This window comes from Ambystoma mexicanum, chromosome 4p, assembly GCF_040938575.1.
Source record: "Ambystoma mexicanum isolate Mex_15411 chromosome 4p, UKY_AmexF1_1, whole genome shotgun sequence".
Classification (NCBI taxonomy): Eukaryota; Metazoa; Chordata; class Amphibia; order Caudata; family Ambystomatidae; genus Ambystoma; species Ambystoma mexicanum.
In genome coordinates this window covers 665,733,884-665,749,201 of record NC_090927.1, presented here as the reverse complement: position 1 = coordinate 665,749,201, position 15,318 = coordinate 665,733,884, and the positions used below count along the sequence as shown (strand labels likewise).

The 15,318-nt window shown below is 45.1% G+C and overlaps 1 protein-coding gene across 3 annotated transcripts in view; it reads right to left on the bottom strand.

Moving 5' to 3' along the window:
- Positions 1-15,318, bottom strand: part of COL19A1 (collagen type XIX alpha 1 chain) — a 2,241,461-nt gene that overhangs the window by 1,792,014 nt on the left and 434,129 nt on the right. For all 3 annotated transcript variants that reach the window (XM_069606203.1, XM_069606204.1, XM_069606205.1), the window contains exon 7: positions 13,142-13,222. In XM_069606203.1, coding sequence (XP_069462304.1) covers positions 13,142-13,222 — 81 coding nt within the window. The remainder of the gene's footprint in view (positions 1-13,141; positions 13,223-15,318) is intronic.

Below are 15,318 nucleotides of genomic sequence, written 5' to 3'. Positions count from 1 at the left end.
CTATCCCACTTGCCACCTATTGAATCCAGGCAAAATGTTAACAATAATAACGTGTTTAAAGAATCACTTAAACAATTGGCTTAAACTGGTATGTTATTTTATGCCGATTGGTATCTATAAATTGCACATCTGCCATGGGCAGTGCATCCATCACCCGCAATAGCATGTAAGAGTTGCAGGTTTTACCCTAAATAGGCTGACACTTTGGGGCACAGCTGTGGATGGTGGCACCAGTGGGCCGGGAGTTGCCTGGTCCGATGTGTCTAAGATGTGTACAAAATATTTGGGCCCTGGCACATATTATATTTACGAATTAAGCACTGCATGTTCCCTTTCGTTCATGATGTTTACAGTCTACTCAACATGCACCTCCAAGCCATAGGAATCTGCGGCTCCTAGCATAATGATCTCTACTCTCTTCTGTTGCACTGCTTTAATGTCCATCCAATTATGCATTTGCAGGTAGTCACCATGTTTCCTTAACTTTGCCAGATACCTTTCTTCCAGGATCAGTCCCATTGGGCTAATTAATTAGCACACTTCCAAAATTCTCGCAGGCATCACTATTTGCACTTTTGTATTGCCGCACTGCATTCTTTTATACTCTCTTCAACTGAACCTGTAGTTCTTTCAAACTACACAGGTGCCATCTTTCCATCATGTCAATTGAAATCTGTGATGTCTATTCTTGTCTTCCCAATTTTCCTACAAATGTAGCTCTCAGACTATTCTGAAAAGTGTCCTTAGTAGCGGATCACACATCGCGCGTCACAGTGGAATGGCAACTTTGCGAATGTTCCACAACCCCTCGCTGCCCCTTGTTCTAGTCCTGATTAACTAGAATGATGTGGTCTTTTCTCGAGGTCTACTGACACCAGCGTAGATTGGTCACATATCTGTCATTGCTCCGAAGGATCTTCGTTCGGCCTAGTGGGCATCCCACCTGCCTTCCTTCGCCGTTAGTTATTATAGTTCCACTCACCCGCATACTCTGTTGCCTTTGCCCACATCTATGACATGAAATAAAATGTTTGGAAATGACTGCAACGTACATGACCATAGGGACGTTCCCGTTTACTGTCCAATACATGTTTTTTTTCACATGTGATTTCGTTAGGTCATCATTCATATTCTTCATACTATTCTTGGGCAAAGCCTTGTCCAAAGGACGCAATTATGATTTTGTATTGTTCTGAGCAGTATTTTCTACCGTTTCTGCAGCTATGAAAACTCCCAGGATGATCCATTCAAAATGATCACACTGAGCTTCTGAGCCAATCGGACCTCACACATCTTCTGGTTGCGCCTGGCAATTAGGTTGCTTGCGCACTTCTATCTTGCTTGACAGTCCAACCTTTGGTCTTTTCCGGCTACCTACAATGTGTTTACCTACCAATTGGGTCTATGCAATTTCCACTTTCTTTCTTTTTCCTTTCTCTTCATTTCTCCACCATAATCAGATTGCATTTATGACTACACAGGGTCCTCAAGACACCAGGTAATTCCCCACTATGTTTTCTTGTCTCAAGCCAACGTTGGCTGCCCCTTCAAATCCCCCACACGCCACCATTCCACACTCTCATCTTAGGTATTTTCTATCTCTCCCTCTAGCATCTCCATATTACTGCAATCCTGAAGAGGTGACATTTTCTAGGCTCAAAACATACGTTTGACTTTCACGTTGTCCTAAATTGGAATCGAAATACTTTTGCATACATGCTCGCCAGACGCAAAATCAACAAATTGTTCACTATATCAAACATGTGGCTGGAGTCATTGGCTCCAATTATTCATCTGTGCAGGATAATAATTATAATAATAATAATTAGCATTTATATAGCGCTACGAACCCTCAGGCATCTGAGCACTGCTTATTATTATTTATCGATCTCGGAAGGATGATAGGTTGAGTTTGGCCCTGCCGGGATTTGAACCTGTGTCATCGCTCTACTCGCTGTGCTATCTGCACGGCTCAGGATGTACCATCTTTCCAACCTATCCATAAATAACTAACACTCAGAAGTGGAAGCTTCCAACAGGGGCAGCACATGGTGCACAGATTCAAAACATGTATTACACAACCTCTTTCTCAAAGCCAAGAGGCTGACTTAAACAGTTTTTTCCAATCAATAATAACAACCCTTGTAAAAGCAAAAGGCGGTACACCAAACATATCTGGGTGTTGGTTATTTGCAAATTTCTGAATTAAATCCAACACGCATATATTTTGGAATGAATACGTGTGCATGTGCGTAGTCACTCTGGCGCACCTGGCAGCTGTACTATACTCAGAGCAGGTAGCATTGGGCAACACAATGACGCGCATCCTGCTTCTGCCACCCTGTGTCTCTGAACGTCACACTACCAGCATCTTCTCTTGCCTACTGAGATGCTACCAGTGCCTCAGAAGATGCTTGAGGAAACCCTAGTTGATGTAGTCTCTGGCTTCCGGTATCCAACATCAGAAAGGTTGGAAGGTGAAAATGAAAGATCATGCAGTTAGTAGTTGCATCATTCTGCTTTTGTCTGCAAGCTATTGAGCAGGGAAGGTTTCTCGCTTCAGATGCGGATCATGTGTCTTTCCGCATGGTGGATATTGAGAGATTGAGTTTCAGGCCCCACAGCTTCCGGTTGCAGGGAGTTATGTACTCTTCTTAGGTCTTCACAGAAGGTCAGTATCGTGCATCTTTGGAGAAGATGTAGTCTCTTGCTGCTAAGCATTCAGCGGTGAAGCATTATGAAGGATGGAAAGAGTTCTGAGGCTCTCAGCAGATCAGCACGGAGCATGTAGAATATGTTGTATGTTTACGTTTCTCAATCAAAATTGTCACTGATTGTTGATAAAGGCTTCAGAGGAGCAATTTGACCCAATTTACCAGTCCCGGAATATCAGACAGTGATGTAACCTAGCTGGAGCCATAGACACCGAGACCTTACAAATGCATGGAAACTGGAGAAAGAATGGAGATTTAAACAGCTACCAGAAGCTGCTTCGGGCTGGTTGAAAGAAAGGTTTCGGAGCCATGTGTTGTAGAATTGAATGGGCAGGCCACGGGCACATGGAAATGTGATGAAATTATGTTATGCATTCAGCAAGGTATTTCAGAACCCTGAGGCAGAAGGGCCCACTGCTCGACCTGCTTTGACTTGATGATATCTTAGCTTTGCTCTTTTCTAGAGTGTTTCAGCTCTGTTTCTTCCAGAAGTCCAGCAGAGAGCACTTTGGGAGATGTGGTCCCTGGCTACCTGGACTTCAGAATCACAACACTGGAAAGTTAAAGCTGCAGGGCCTTGCCCCAGGTGTTCCAGGTGCTCAGCAGAATGCACCAAAGAAGAGCCATCTTCGATCTTCTATCTGCATGGTATCCAACACTGGAAAGTGCAGAATCCCATAGCTCAGTGCAGTATCCATTCGAAGATGCAGTGTCTGGCTCATAAGCATCGAGAAGGTTGAAACAGGGATATTCCAGGTCCAGGTGTACATATAAGCATGCAGAGTGCTTTGTTCATGTAGTGCTATCATGGTGTGCACTTAACACTAATTTCTGATAAAGTGGAAATACCATCTTCTCATGATTACACATCTTCTCATGATTACATGTCCCATAAAGCACACACTTCAGTGAGCAGTTCTGTGAACTGCCACCAAGGTACTACGCTCCAAACCCCTCCCAGTCCCCCCCAAATCTACGAACCCAGTCTCCCACTAGTCTGGGTTTTAGGAAGCACAGAGTCATGACTAGTAGAGTTGAGGGAGAGCTGCCCCACACAGAAAGGCAACAAGTATTCTGTTTTCATTGGAGAAGTCAACAGCTGGCCTCCTACTTCCTACTATACACACTACTTTATGGCAGAGAGAGAGAGACACTGAAACACCAGTGTATGTTGCTATAGCTTCTGTTGGCATGGCGTGACTGTTTTGTGGCTTTTCTGAGCCCTTTTGTGCCAGCCCTTTATATGTGGGTTTTTTTCTGATACATTTACTCTGGCTGTGAGTTAAGACCTAGAAAGTATTAGTCTATATCATTTCTATTTAACACTCCTAATAGTTGACAAACCACCAGAGCATCAACTTTTTCTTTCAACATGGTTGTCTTTTTGTCAGCGAATTTCAAGCGTGACATTAAGGGGTGTGGTCCCACTAGACAGAATCAGGTCGATCTACAGGAATATTTCCCTTTGGGGACAGAGAGCTGCTGCCTACTTGCATTACTTTGAAATGGATGTATGCAGCAGTAGGCGAGGCCTGGCCTGCTGCATAGGTGGAGGGGCGCTGGGGTAGCACCGAGCACAGGGGCCTCTTACTCTGAGCAAAGGCCAAGGGTGGGGATTTGATTCTGCATCTTCTCCCGTGCTAAACTGTTCCCCCTTCCAGTCAGTGGCAAGTGGCCAGCCTTACACTCTGTTTCTGTGGTGCTGCGAGGGTATTGTGAACAGGCAATAGGGCAAGAGGCTTTATCCTGACCTTGCCGCAGGCTTGATATAAGAAAATAACACGCATCGAGGTATAAGAATACTACGGATCTTCATTCATATTGCCACAAAAAGGCAATCGCGAGTGGTGCGCTCCTACCGTCCTCGGCTGTAAATGATGCCTGTCGGATAACATGTCAAACAGGGCACACATTCCCCAGGTGTCTAGGCCTACTTGAAGTATTGTAAGAGTCTGTTTTCAAACAAACACAGAACATGGGCACTTGACCCCGAAAACTGAGGTACAAAGGCATGAGGGGTCTCTAACTGCAAAATATCATGTAATTTCTTTTTTTTAAAAGCGAAATTGTGCACGACAGCGTTCAGAACGATAGCTAGTCAAATATCTTGCAGACAAATTAGTAAAAATATATTGTTGAATTCATATAAAAACCACATTTCCTCAGATAATTTTATAAAGAAAAAATAACGATACACTTGTGTATACGCGCATAATAAATAAAAAATGAATTCAAGTCCATACATCACATGACCAAACACTATTAGATATAAAGTGTTAAAGTGCAAAGTGCAACGTAAACCTAGTCAATGTAAACATATACACGCTTATAAAGAAAATAAACACACGAGACCAAATGCACCACGTTGTTCTCTGGGAGTCATACATTGCATGTGTTATGCTGTTTAGGCCGGTAAGATAGCTCAGCGGGTTGAGCGCTCGCTCCTGCTATCTGAGCGTGATTTGCAGCTTGCAGGTTTGAATCCCAGCAAGGCCAACCCAGCCTATCATCCTTCCGATGTCGATAAATGAGTACCAATTTCGGTTGAGTGATAGTGTATGTAAATATGTGCTCTGTAAAGTGCTTTGGCAAAAGGCGCTATATGAATAACACGTTATTATCATTATGCACCCCATCTCCTATTCCCACACCCTGAGCTGACACTATGCAGAAACAGTGCACAAGATGGGGACGATAGCACAAGGGGCTCATAGGCAGCACTAAAAATGCCTGGCCTCCTGCCCCCATCCATCACCTTCATGTGACTTTCTTCTCCTCCCCAACACTTATAGGGAAATAATCCCTGGCCTCCTGCCACCCTCCATGGCTATCCTGGTGTGGCTCCCTTCTCACCCTCCGCCCCCACCATCTGAAAAGGAAACTATTATCTGGCACTCTGCCATCTTCGCCAACCACCCTCATGTGACTTCCACTCACACCAACCCCACTAAGGAAATAACAATCTGTGCTTTTTCTGTTAGATGCCCGAGCTTTGCAGGTTACCATGAGAACCAGAAATCCTGCTTCGGAGCTACTTTCCTTCTCATCTCGTGTTTTGTTGTTAGAAATGCTTTTGCCGCATAGGTGGCACTAACGTTGCCAAAAGTGCTAAAACAAAAAAAAAAACATTCTTGTGGCCTGCCACCCTGTCCCACCTCACACAGCAGCCCCGCCCCTACTGCCTTCCTTCATTGCTGTCAGTACCAAAGGCCATGACTCAGAGACCAACTGTGTGAGAGTGGGCACTGCTTTCTGTGCTTCTTTTGTGTCTTGGGGGGGGCAAAGAAAATGATGTATTTCTTTGTCATGACGTCACCGTGGTGGAATCGGCTTTCCATTCCACTCTGATGTGACGTCATAGTTAAGTTATACGTAGTTGGGACATGTATTCACCAGTGGCTTACTGTGAAATTCATAAACAACAAACTGTTACCCATTAAGACATTTGAAGCGCAAGAATGCTGATAGAAAAATGTGCTTTCAATGTGGCGAGTATTCAGCACAAGTAATTATTTTAAAGGGAAACAAATGTTCAGGTATAAGCACAGTGTGTGCAATTTGCCATCAAGTTGACACTTTGGCAATTTACCTCCCCAGTAATCGATTTCAGAACAGACGCGAGCCACTGTGAATTCCTGTTCCGAGCAGTGACGGCTGTTCTCCTTGGAATTCCCAAGGAAGCGCACGTGCGTGTAGAACAGGGCAGTGGCCGTCTCCCCGCCTCCGATGAACGCAAACACACTTCAGATACATGCAGCAGCAGTGTACACGGAAACCCCATCTCATGTAATCCCTCTTGCACAGAACTCACCCTCAAGTGTTCAGGATGCAGTCGCCCACAGCAGAACGCAAACACGGCGAGGCATGGGTCCACAATCATGGTGAAACATATCGATTGCAGCTCTAAAGACTTCCCTCACACCTTTTCCCATTGAAATGTTTAAAATGTAACTATGCTTTTGGGTGGTGGCTACTGTAAAATGTAATGAAAATATTAAACGCATTTCTGAGTACTCGTGCCGTTACTTGAGTAACTGAAGGTCGTATCCTGATGCAGATCCTTCCAACAGCAGAAGGTCGCCTACTGCACACCACCAGGAAACCATTCACTAAAGCATGGCAGGGCTGTTATTTGATGAATTGAGGCCTTTATTCTGCTTTGGTTCCTGTGTACTAGAAGCCGGGCGCCTACTGCACACCACCAGAAAACCATTCACGAAAGCATAGCAGGGCCATTATTTGATTAATTGAGGGCTTTATTCTGCTTTAGTTCCTGTGTACCAGCAGCTGGTCGCCGACTCCACACCACCAGGAAACCATTCACGAAAGCATAGCAGGGTAATTATTTGATTGAGGGCTTTATTCTGCTTTAGTTCCTGTGTACCAGCAGCTGGTGGCCTACTGCACAGCACCAGGAAACCATTCACTAAAGCATGGCAGGGCCTTTATTTGATTAATTGAGGGCTTTATTCTGCTTTGGTGCCTTTGTACCAGCAGCCGGTCGCCTACTGCACACCACCAGGAAACCATTCACTAAGGTATGGCAGGGCCGTTATTTGATGAATTGAGGGCTTTATTCTGCTTTGGTTCCTGTGTACTAGAAGCTGGGCGCCTACTGCACACCACCAGGAAACCATTCACTAAAGCATGGCAGGGCCGTTATTTGATGAATTGAGGCCTTTATTCTGCGTTGGTTCCTGTGTACTAGAAGCCGGGCGCCTACTGAACACCGCCATTAAACCATTCACGAAAGCATAGCAGGGCCATTATTTGATTAATTGAGGCCTTTATTCTGCTTTGGTTCCTGTGTACCAGCAGCTGGTCACCTACTGCACACCACCAGGAAACCATTCACGAAAGCATAGCAGGGCCATTTTTTGATTAATTGAGGCCTTTATTCTGCTTTGGTTCCTGTGTACCAGCAGCTGGTCGCCTACTGCACAGCACCAGGAAACCATTCACTAAAGCATGGCAGGGCCATTATTTGATGAATTGAGAGCTTTATTCTGCTTTGGTTCCTGTGTACTAGAAGCCGGGCGCCTACTGCACACCACCAGGAAACCATTCACTAAAGCATGGCAGGGCCGTTATTTGATGAATTGAGGCCTTTATTCTGCGTTGTTTCCTGTGTACTAGAAGCCGGGCGCCTACTGCACACCACCAGAAAACCATTCACGAAAGCATAGCAGGGCCATTATTTGATTAATTGAGGGCTTTATTCTGCTTTAGTTCCTGTGTACCAGCAGCTGGTCGCCGACTCCACACCACCAGGAAACCATTCACGAAAGCATAGCAGGGTAATTATTTGATTGAGGGCTTTATTCTGCTTTAGTTCCTGTGTACCAGCAGCTGGTGGCCTACTGCACAGCACCAGGAAACCATTCACTAAAGCATGGCAGGGCCTTTATTTGATTAATTGAGGGCTTTATTCTGCTTTGGTGCCTTTGTACCAGCAGCCGGTCGCCTACTGCACACCACCAGGAAACCATTCACTAAGGTATGGCAGGGCCGTTATTTGATGAATTGAGGGCTTTATTCTGCTTTGGTTCCTGTGTACTAGAAGCTGGGCGCCTACTGCACACCACCAGGAAACCATTCACTAAAGCATGGCAGGGCCGTTATTTGATGAATTGAGGCCTTTATTCTGCGTTGGTTCCTGTGTACTAGAAGCCGGGCGCCTACTGAACACCGCCATTAAACCATTCACGAAAGCATAGCAGGGCCATTATTTGATTAATTGAGGCCTTTATTCTGCTTTGGTTCCTGTGTACCAGCAGCTGGTCACCTACTGCACACCACCAGGAAACCATTCACGAAAGCATAGCAGGGCCATTTTTTGATTAATTGAGGCCTTTATTCTGCTTTGGTTCCTGTGTACCAGCAGCTGGTCGCCTACTGCACAGCACCAGGAAACCATTCACTAAAGCATGGCAGGGCCATTATTTGATGAATTGAGAGCTTTATTCTGCTTTGGTTCCTGTGTACTAGAAGCCGGGCACCTACTGCACACCACCAGGAAACCATTCACTAAAGCATGGCAGGGCCGTTATTTGATGAATTGAGGCCTTTATTCTGCGTTGTTTCCTGTGTACTAGAAGCCGGGCGCCTACTGAACACCACCAGGAAACCATTCACTAAAGCATGGCAGTGCCGTTATTTGATGAATTGAGGGCTTTATTCTGCTTTGGTTTCTGTGTACTAGAAGCTGGGCGCCTACTGCACACCACCAGGAAACCAGTCACTAAAGCATGGCAGGGCTGTTATTTGATGAATTGAGGGCTTTATTCTGCTTTAGTTCCTGTGTACCAGCAGCTGGTCTCTTACTGCACAGCACCAGGAAACCATTCACTAAAGCATGGCAGGGCTGTTATTTGATGAATTGCGGCCTTTATTCTGCTTTGGTTCCTGTGTACTAGAAACCGTGCGCCTACTGCACACCACCTGGAAACCATTCACTAAAGCATGGCAGGGCTGTTATTTGATGAATTGAGGCCTATATTCTGCTTTGGTTCCTGTGTACTAGAAGCCGGGCACCTACTGCACACCACAATGGACCCCATTCACTAAAGCATGGCAGGGCTGTTATTTGAAGAATTGAGGCCTTTATTCTGCTTTGGTTTCAGTGTACTAGAAGCCGGGCGCCTACTGCACACCACCAGGAAACCATTCACTAAAGCATGGCAGGGCCGTTATTTGATTAATTGAGGCCTTTATTCTGCATTGGTTCCCTTGTACCAGCAGCCGGTCGGCTACTGCACAGCGCCTGAAAGCATGCACTAATGAAATGCTGTTCTACTTCCAAACAAAGTCTTTCTCTGGTTTGAAAGCGATGAAAGGAAACATGCACTGAGTGCCTTTTCTTTCACACGAGACAGATTTGAGAAGGCCATTGTTTAAATGTCTAGGAGTGAAAAGGACAAGCAAAAGGCATAACCAAACATCAGGATGGATCCCCGCCCCTGACCCATCCCCGCCGCCCTCATTCTTTCTTTTCATGTCTAGAACAAATGATATTTTCTCTTAAACGACTGAAGGCACATGTAGCAATCTCCTCTGAACCACTCCATTTACCATTATAAAGGAAAGATTGCCAGTGGGCGCTTTTGGGATAAATGGTATTTTGTTTTTGATGTTCTAGGGACATTATTAAACCACTCTGCTTTCAGATTTGTGATTGAAGATGTCACCAGAATGACTCAGTGTCACTGCTAAATGTACCTTATTCTCAACCCATCATTTGGTTTGTATACGAGAAAGATGTGATTCTCAGAAGACTCGTCGTTACTGTTATACATCTGAGTATACGTGTGTAAAGATCGACAGTTAATAGTTCTTTTAGTTAAAAAATAAAAAATAAAATGAATGGCAGTTAGATAGCTCAGTGAGTTCAGTGTCTGGGATGTGTGTACAACCTGTAGTCACTGATTCAAATATCAGCAGGTCAGACTCGCCCGTCCGTCCGTCCATCCATCCAAGGTCGATGAATGGAGTGTGGTTGAGCTGAGTAACTTCAATTTGTGGTGTGTGCTACTATCATTGTGCTCGTCTTCACATTCCCCCAGCGGTGGGAATTGTGCGGTACAATCATTCTATGCACCAGAGGCCCTCTGTGTTCTACGTCATTGTATGTGCCATCAACCAGTGTTATTAACCCTTAAGTCACTCCAGCATCAAAGCATGGAAAAATAAGGAGAATACCATTCACCTGTGTTCTTGCAGCGCATCTCACCTATTCTCATTGGCCCACACCACCGTCCACTTTCCTCTTAAATTCAGAACATGTCAGCTATTTTCATTATGTTTTAGGAGCTTTAGCGTCACCCGGACACCCATTGCAGGCATCTTGGCATTGAGTACCCAAACTGAGAGGACGATTAAAATGAGCGCACAAACAAAATCAATTTACTGACCCCCCCCCCCCCGACCAAAGTGGCAGTGGTCTGGGATGCACCTTATATCTAATGGGGGCAAATTCCATTAGCTCACAGAAATGAAATAGAGCCACTCCCTGCTGTTCTCTGGTGGATTCTTGCTACACTTAGATGTCAGGTGCTATGGAACCCCAGGATTCTGACAGCCTTCTGCAATAGGAATCTGTCTATCGGGGCAAGGGTGCCAACCAACCAGTTTGCTCGGATTGCGGGCTGAATCCCACGATCTCAGCTCACGTTCAAAGCAACCTGATGGCTGCTTCCCCGCCCCGCCATCTTCCCCCCACCCTCCCATCCAGTCCCTTCAGGTCTCTGGTCCATTACCACCTGCTACCCCACTTGCGTGATACATTTGCCGCTGCCTCTGCTGCCGCACCTGTTTCCCCACTGGTCGCCATGGAAGAGGGGTTCTGTATGGTGCCCTGTCTACTAGCTCCACAGTGGCCATCTTAGGTAAGTGTTTTGTTTGAATGACCTGTTCATTCAAACAAAATACACTGCTGTAAGCACCTGGGGTGCTAATATTGCAGTAACACCCGATCCGCCAGATTGGGAGGTAATGGCCCCAGGCCCTATCGTTAAAACCAAAACCTTTGCTGCGCTTGGGCCTATAACTTGGGCATATGCCGTTACCACCCGGTCTGGCCTGCCAGATCGGGCGTTATTGCTATATTATAGTTTGGATAGCCCAGGCATAGAATAGAATTGAATTCTTGCATAGAATGTTTGGAGGGAATAGAGTGCAGAGTTTCCAGTGCCCCTCAGGTCGAGGAATATCAAAGAAGATTAAGAATAATTCTGGCTGCCGCAGACTGAACAATCTATGCGTGAGTTAGAGCATACTTTGGCATCCCTGGTTGCAATCCATTTCTCCTACACTAAACACCTGCATTGCTGATTTTAAGACTGTCATGTCTGCTTCCCTATTCAGCTGTCCAATAAGCTTTTAAGACTCACAGGGTCGGAGTGCATACAAAGGGGACAGTCACGCACAGCCTGCAAGGAGGACTTTTCTTCCTCCATTGACCCCTCCTGCCAAACACACCCATTCCTAATCTAGAAATAGTGCAGTGCTCCTGCACCATTGACCAACAGCAGCTGCACATACAGGCTATCGTTAGACAAAGTACCACGCAGAGCACACAAGTACAGCCACACAAAAGAAGAGGTGTGCGTTAGGTTCCCCCCTGTGGAAGGTCCCATCAACACGATCAACCCGGATGGACACGGTTTACTGTTGTTTTGTTTACCGTTCTTGTGCATGGTTTCCATAGGAAACGATAAGGGTCTGTTTCGCTTTCTGAATGGGTTAACCTCCTGCTGTGATTTCATAGCAGTGGATTATGGAATTCATAATCCACTACCATGACCTCAGAGCAGGGGATATGACAATTTCTCGGATGGGTTTTTTTTCTTTTCATTTTTAGGGTGGTGGGGGCAAAGGGAGACTAGTATTTGTGTATGTTTTCTATAGTTCCTGTATGCTTTCTATTTGCACCCATGCACATCTGGTCATTGGGGACAGTGCAGAAGGTGGAATGTGTATGTGTATGGGGGCGGGGGTGAACACCTCATGGAATTGAAGATGGGTTACTTTCAAGTACTGGGTGCATACTATGCCACCTCAGAGTTCAGAGTGACATCATAGACCACGTGAGCTTTTCTCTCGTTTTCTACCAGAAGTCCCTTTGGACCCCTTCATCAAATATATCCCCAAATTACATATGTGTCCATCTAGAATTCTAGAGATTACATATTTAAGCACAGTAATGGTCGTATTCATTTTTATTTTAAACCAAACATCAAATCAATGAACTGCAAAAGTAACTTTTTTGTCCACTTGGAGTTATTTTTCAGAAAATTATGTAAAATAGAAAAAAAAAGCCAGGAAGCACTAGCAAGCTCACCAAACAATGTGTTAACTGTGTTAAACATAAGGTTCACGGACATGCCCCCACCTATTGTTTCTTTTGAACTATGTTTAAGAGGCGTGCGAGTCCATTTTGAAGACACATGGATGACATTCCACATGGAATGTAATATCACCAATGGCCGAATCCTCGGGCTCTTGCAAAAACAATATCATGGAGCAAAAATAAACAGTCTTATATCAAAAAGAAGCCAAAGTACTTAGAACACGTCAAAGCTCTCTGTGTTCATACTCTTCAATGTTAGAAGTGTGAGGTGGTCAGCATATAGAGACCACAACAATTAGGCATATATGTTTACTGAAATGGGAGACATCAATTTGGAATTTAAATGCCACCTGAAAATGTTGAGAGCGACACTTTAAAGGTGCAGCACAACTTGCCTACATGCCTAAGTGTACCTTTCCATACCTATTTGGGGATCATACAACTTTGAACCAGATTGTCTAAGATTTGTTAAATTGCTTATCTTATCATGTGTCCTTTTGGCTCAAGCTTGCATACAAATATGTAAGAAAGAAACGCTTTTGATTAAAAAACCTATTGTGTGCTGGTTTCTGAAACTTACCAGACCATCGGCCAGCTCACAGCAGGTCTCCTGAGCAGCAAGTTTTGGGTTACAGTACACCGTCATCCGTCGAAGTTCAATCTGGGGAGGAAAAGCAACATAAATGAAATATAATATTTAGAACATACCGGCCAGCTGTACGTTAAGGAGTAATCGTGCCACAACAGGTTATTTGACTAGGGAAGGAATTGTAAGACGTCAGAGCTCAGCCGTTTTCCACAACCCAAGGAGCATTCCACAGTAAAAAACCTCAATGCCTCTTCCAGCGAGGACGTCAAACGCAGCGGGAAGTAATTACTGAAACCTTAGTTACTACTACCTGCCTGTGTCATAAATAATGTCAACTAATCAACAGCACCCAAGCACCGGATCCTGAAATGGAGGTTTTATTTGCGGGAGGTAATTTATCACGGATCATTTACACATGGGTGAGGAGACGGAGGGAGGGTGCAGCTCAAAAACCACATGTGCACAATTTATTTACTTCTGGTTGAGCAAACAAAACAAAAACATCAAGAGAAAGTAGCTTGCTGCTCTCAGCTGCACCTGTTTCCGAAGAGAGACCAACCTGGCTGTTTTATCAACCTGTATTTAAACACATAGTGTGCTCTTTATAACTGTCGTTTTTTGCAGAGGCGGTTAAGAGGGTTCACAAAACCAACTAAGAAGTGTGTATGTGTGTTTGTGATAGTGTGTGTGTGTGCGCGCCCGCACGCAGGTGCATGTTTGTAGTGTTTTTTTTTTTACATATTGTGACTTTGTCCCCTACCTACCCTTGGTAACCGACAGTGGGGTGGTCAAAGGGGTTGGGCGCCTGCCAGAGCTAGTGAATTCTGCACCCAGATGGGGTACAAGAGGGATCCCCAACCCCCCTCCTTCAACTCGGTCTCTGTACTAAGGCATGGTGCAGTCACAGGAGCCCATTTATCCTTCTCGCTCCCACAGATGCCAATGGTCACCTGGGGGGATAGTCCCAAGGGTTCTATGTGTTTTACCACTTCACATTTTTGTCTGCTAGTTATTTACTGGTTTTGTTTTCCTCAAAATGTGGGGGGACCCGTTTGACTCCCCCTTCCCCACCCTTCACCACACATTGCCTTATACGAATACCCCCCTGCCATTTTTGGACAAATAAGGTGGTAAAAACAATACGTAGGTAGTAAATATGCAGTGAAAAGACTGTTCCAATAGCTTGTATGCTTCCACCACTCGTTTAAGGCACAGTGGCCCTTAGGCACGAAGGCACACGCATAGTCAACGGAACATCCAACTATAAGGGGATAAACCGCTGTGGCATTCATCACCAAAGGGATAGTCACAGGGACCTTCACTCCTTCCCCCTATTCACACTCCTGAGCAGTATCACAAGATAAACAATCACAGGGTCCGAGAGCCCTACAAGCCCAAACCCTACCAGTGACCACCTCAGAGGGCTGGGGAGGTTCACAAGTATATAGCTTACCTCAAGGAGTAGCCAGGAGCTGGAAACCTAGAGATGACAATCCCTTATTCGGGGAACCCACCATTGTGGACTGCTCCATCAGATTTGCTGAGGCAACTGCCATGATTCAAGCATGAACATTCCATCCTTGCTGGCTGGGTTTTTGAGCCAGCCAAGCCACCAGCATGATAACCAACCTGGTGGCAGACCCCGGACAGTCATTCTTATTACAACACTAAGTCTTACAGAGGCTCTTTCTCAAATAGTAAACACACCCATAGAGCAATCCTAGCTCTCTGGGCACTCCCAAACATCAAGCATGAGAAAATAGCTCTCTGCCTCTAAGCAATCAACGTTGAAATCCTTCAGGGGATGAGCTGGAAAATAAGTTTGTTTCCCCACAATTGATGCTGGAGAAACCATTTAGAATAGTGACTCACACACAATGGGCCCCCGGAGGCCCATCTGTTAAACTGTTGCACTCCAACAGGGAGGAGCAGTGGGACAGATACAAACACAAAATATTTAAACATAACAGTGGCGAATAAACGTCCGGTGCACTAGTGGTCCAGGGATGAATATCAGGTTCTAAACCATCAATCAGTCCCACACCTCTAGTACACCAGAATGGTCCAATCAGATTGCAAACACAAACAAATTATAAACCTTGTTCAATTTTGGTAATGTGGACAGAATGGCAGGCTTATTTATTTCATTTTATTTATTTGTTTACACT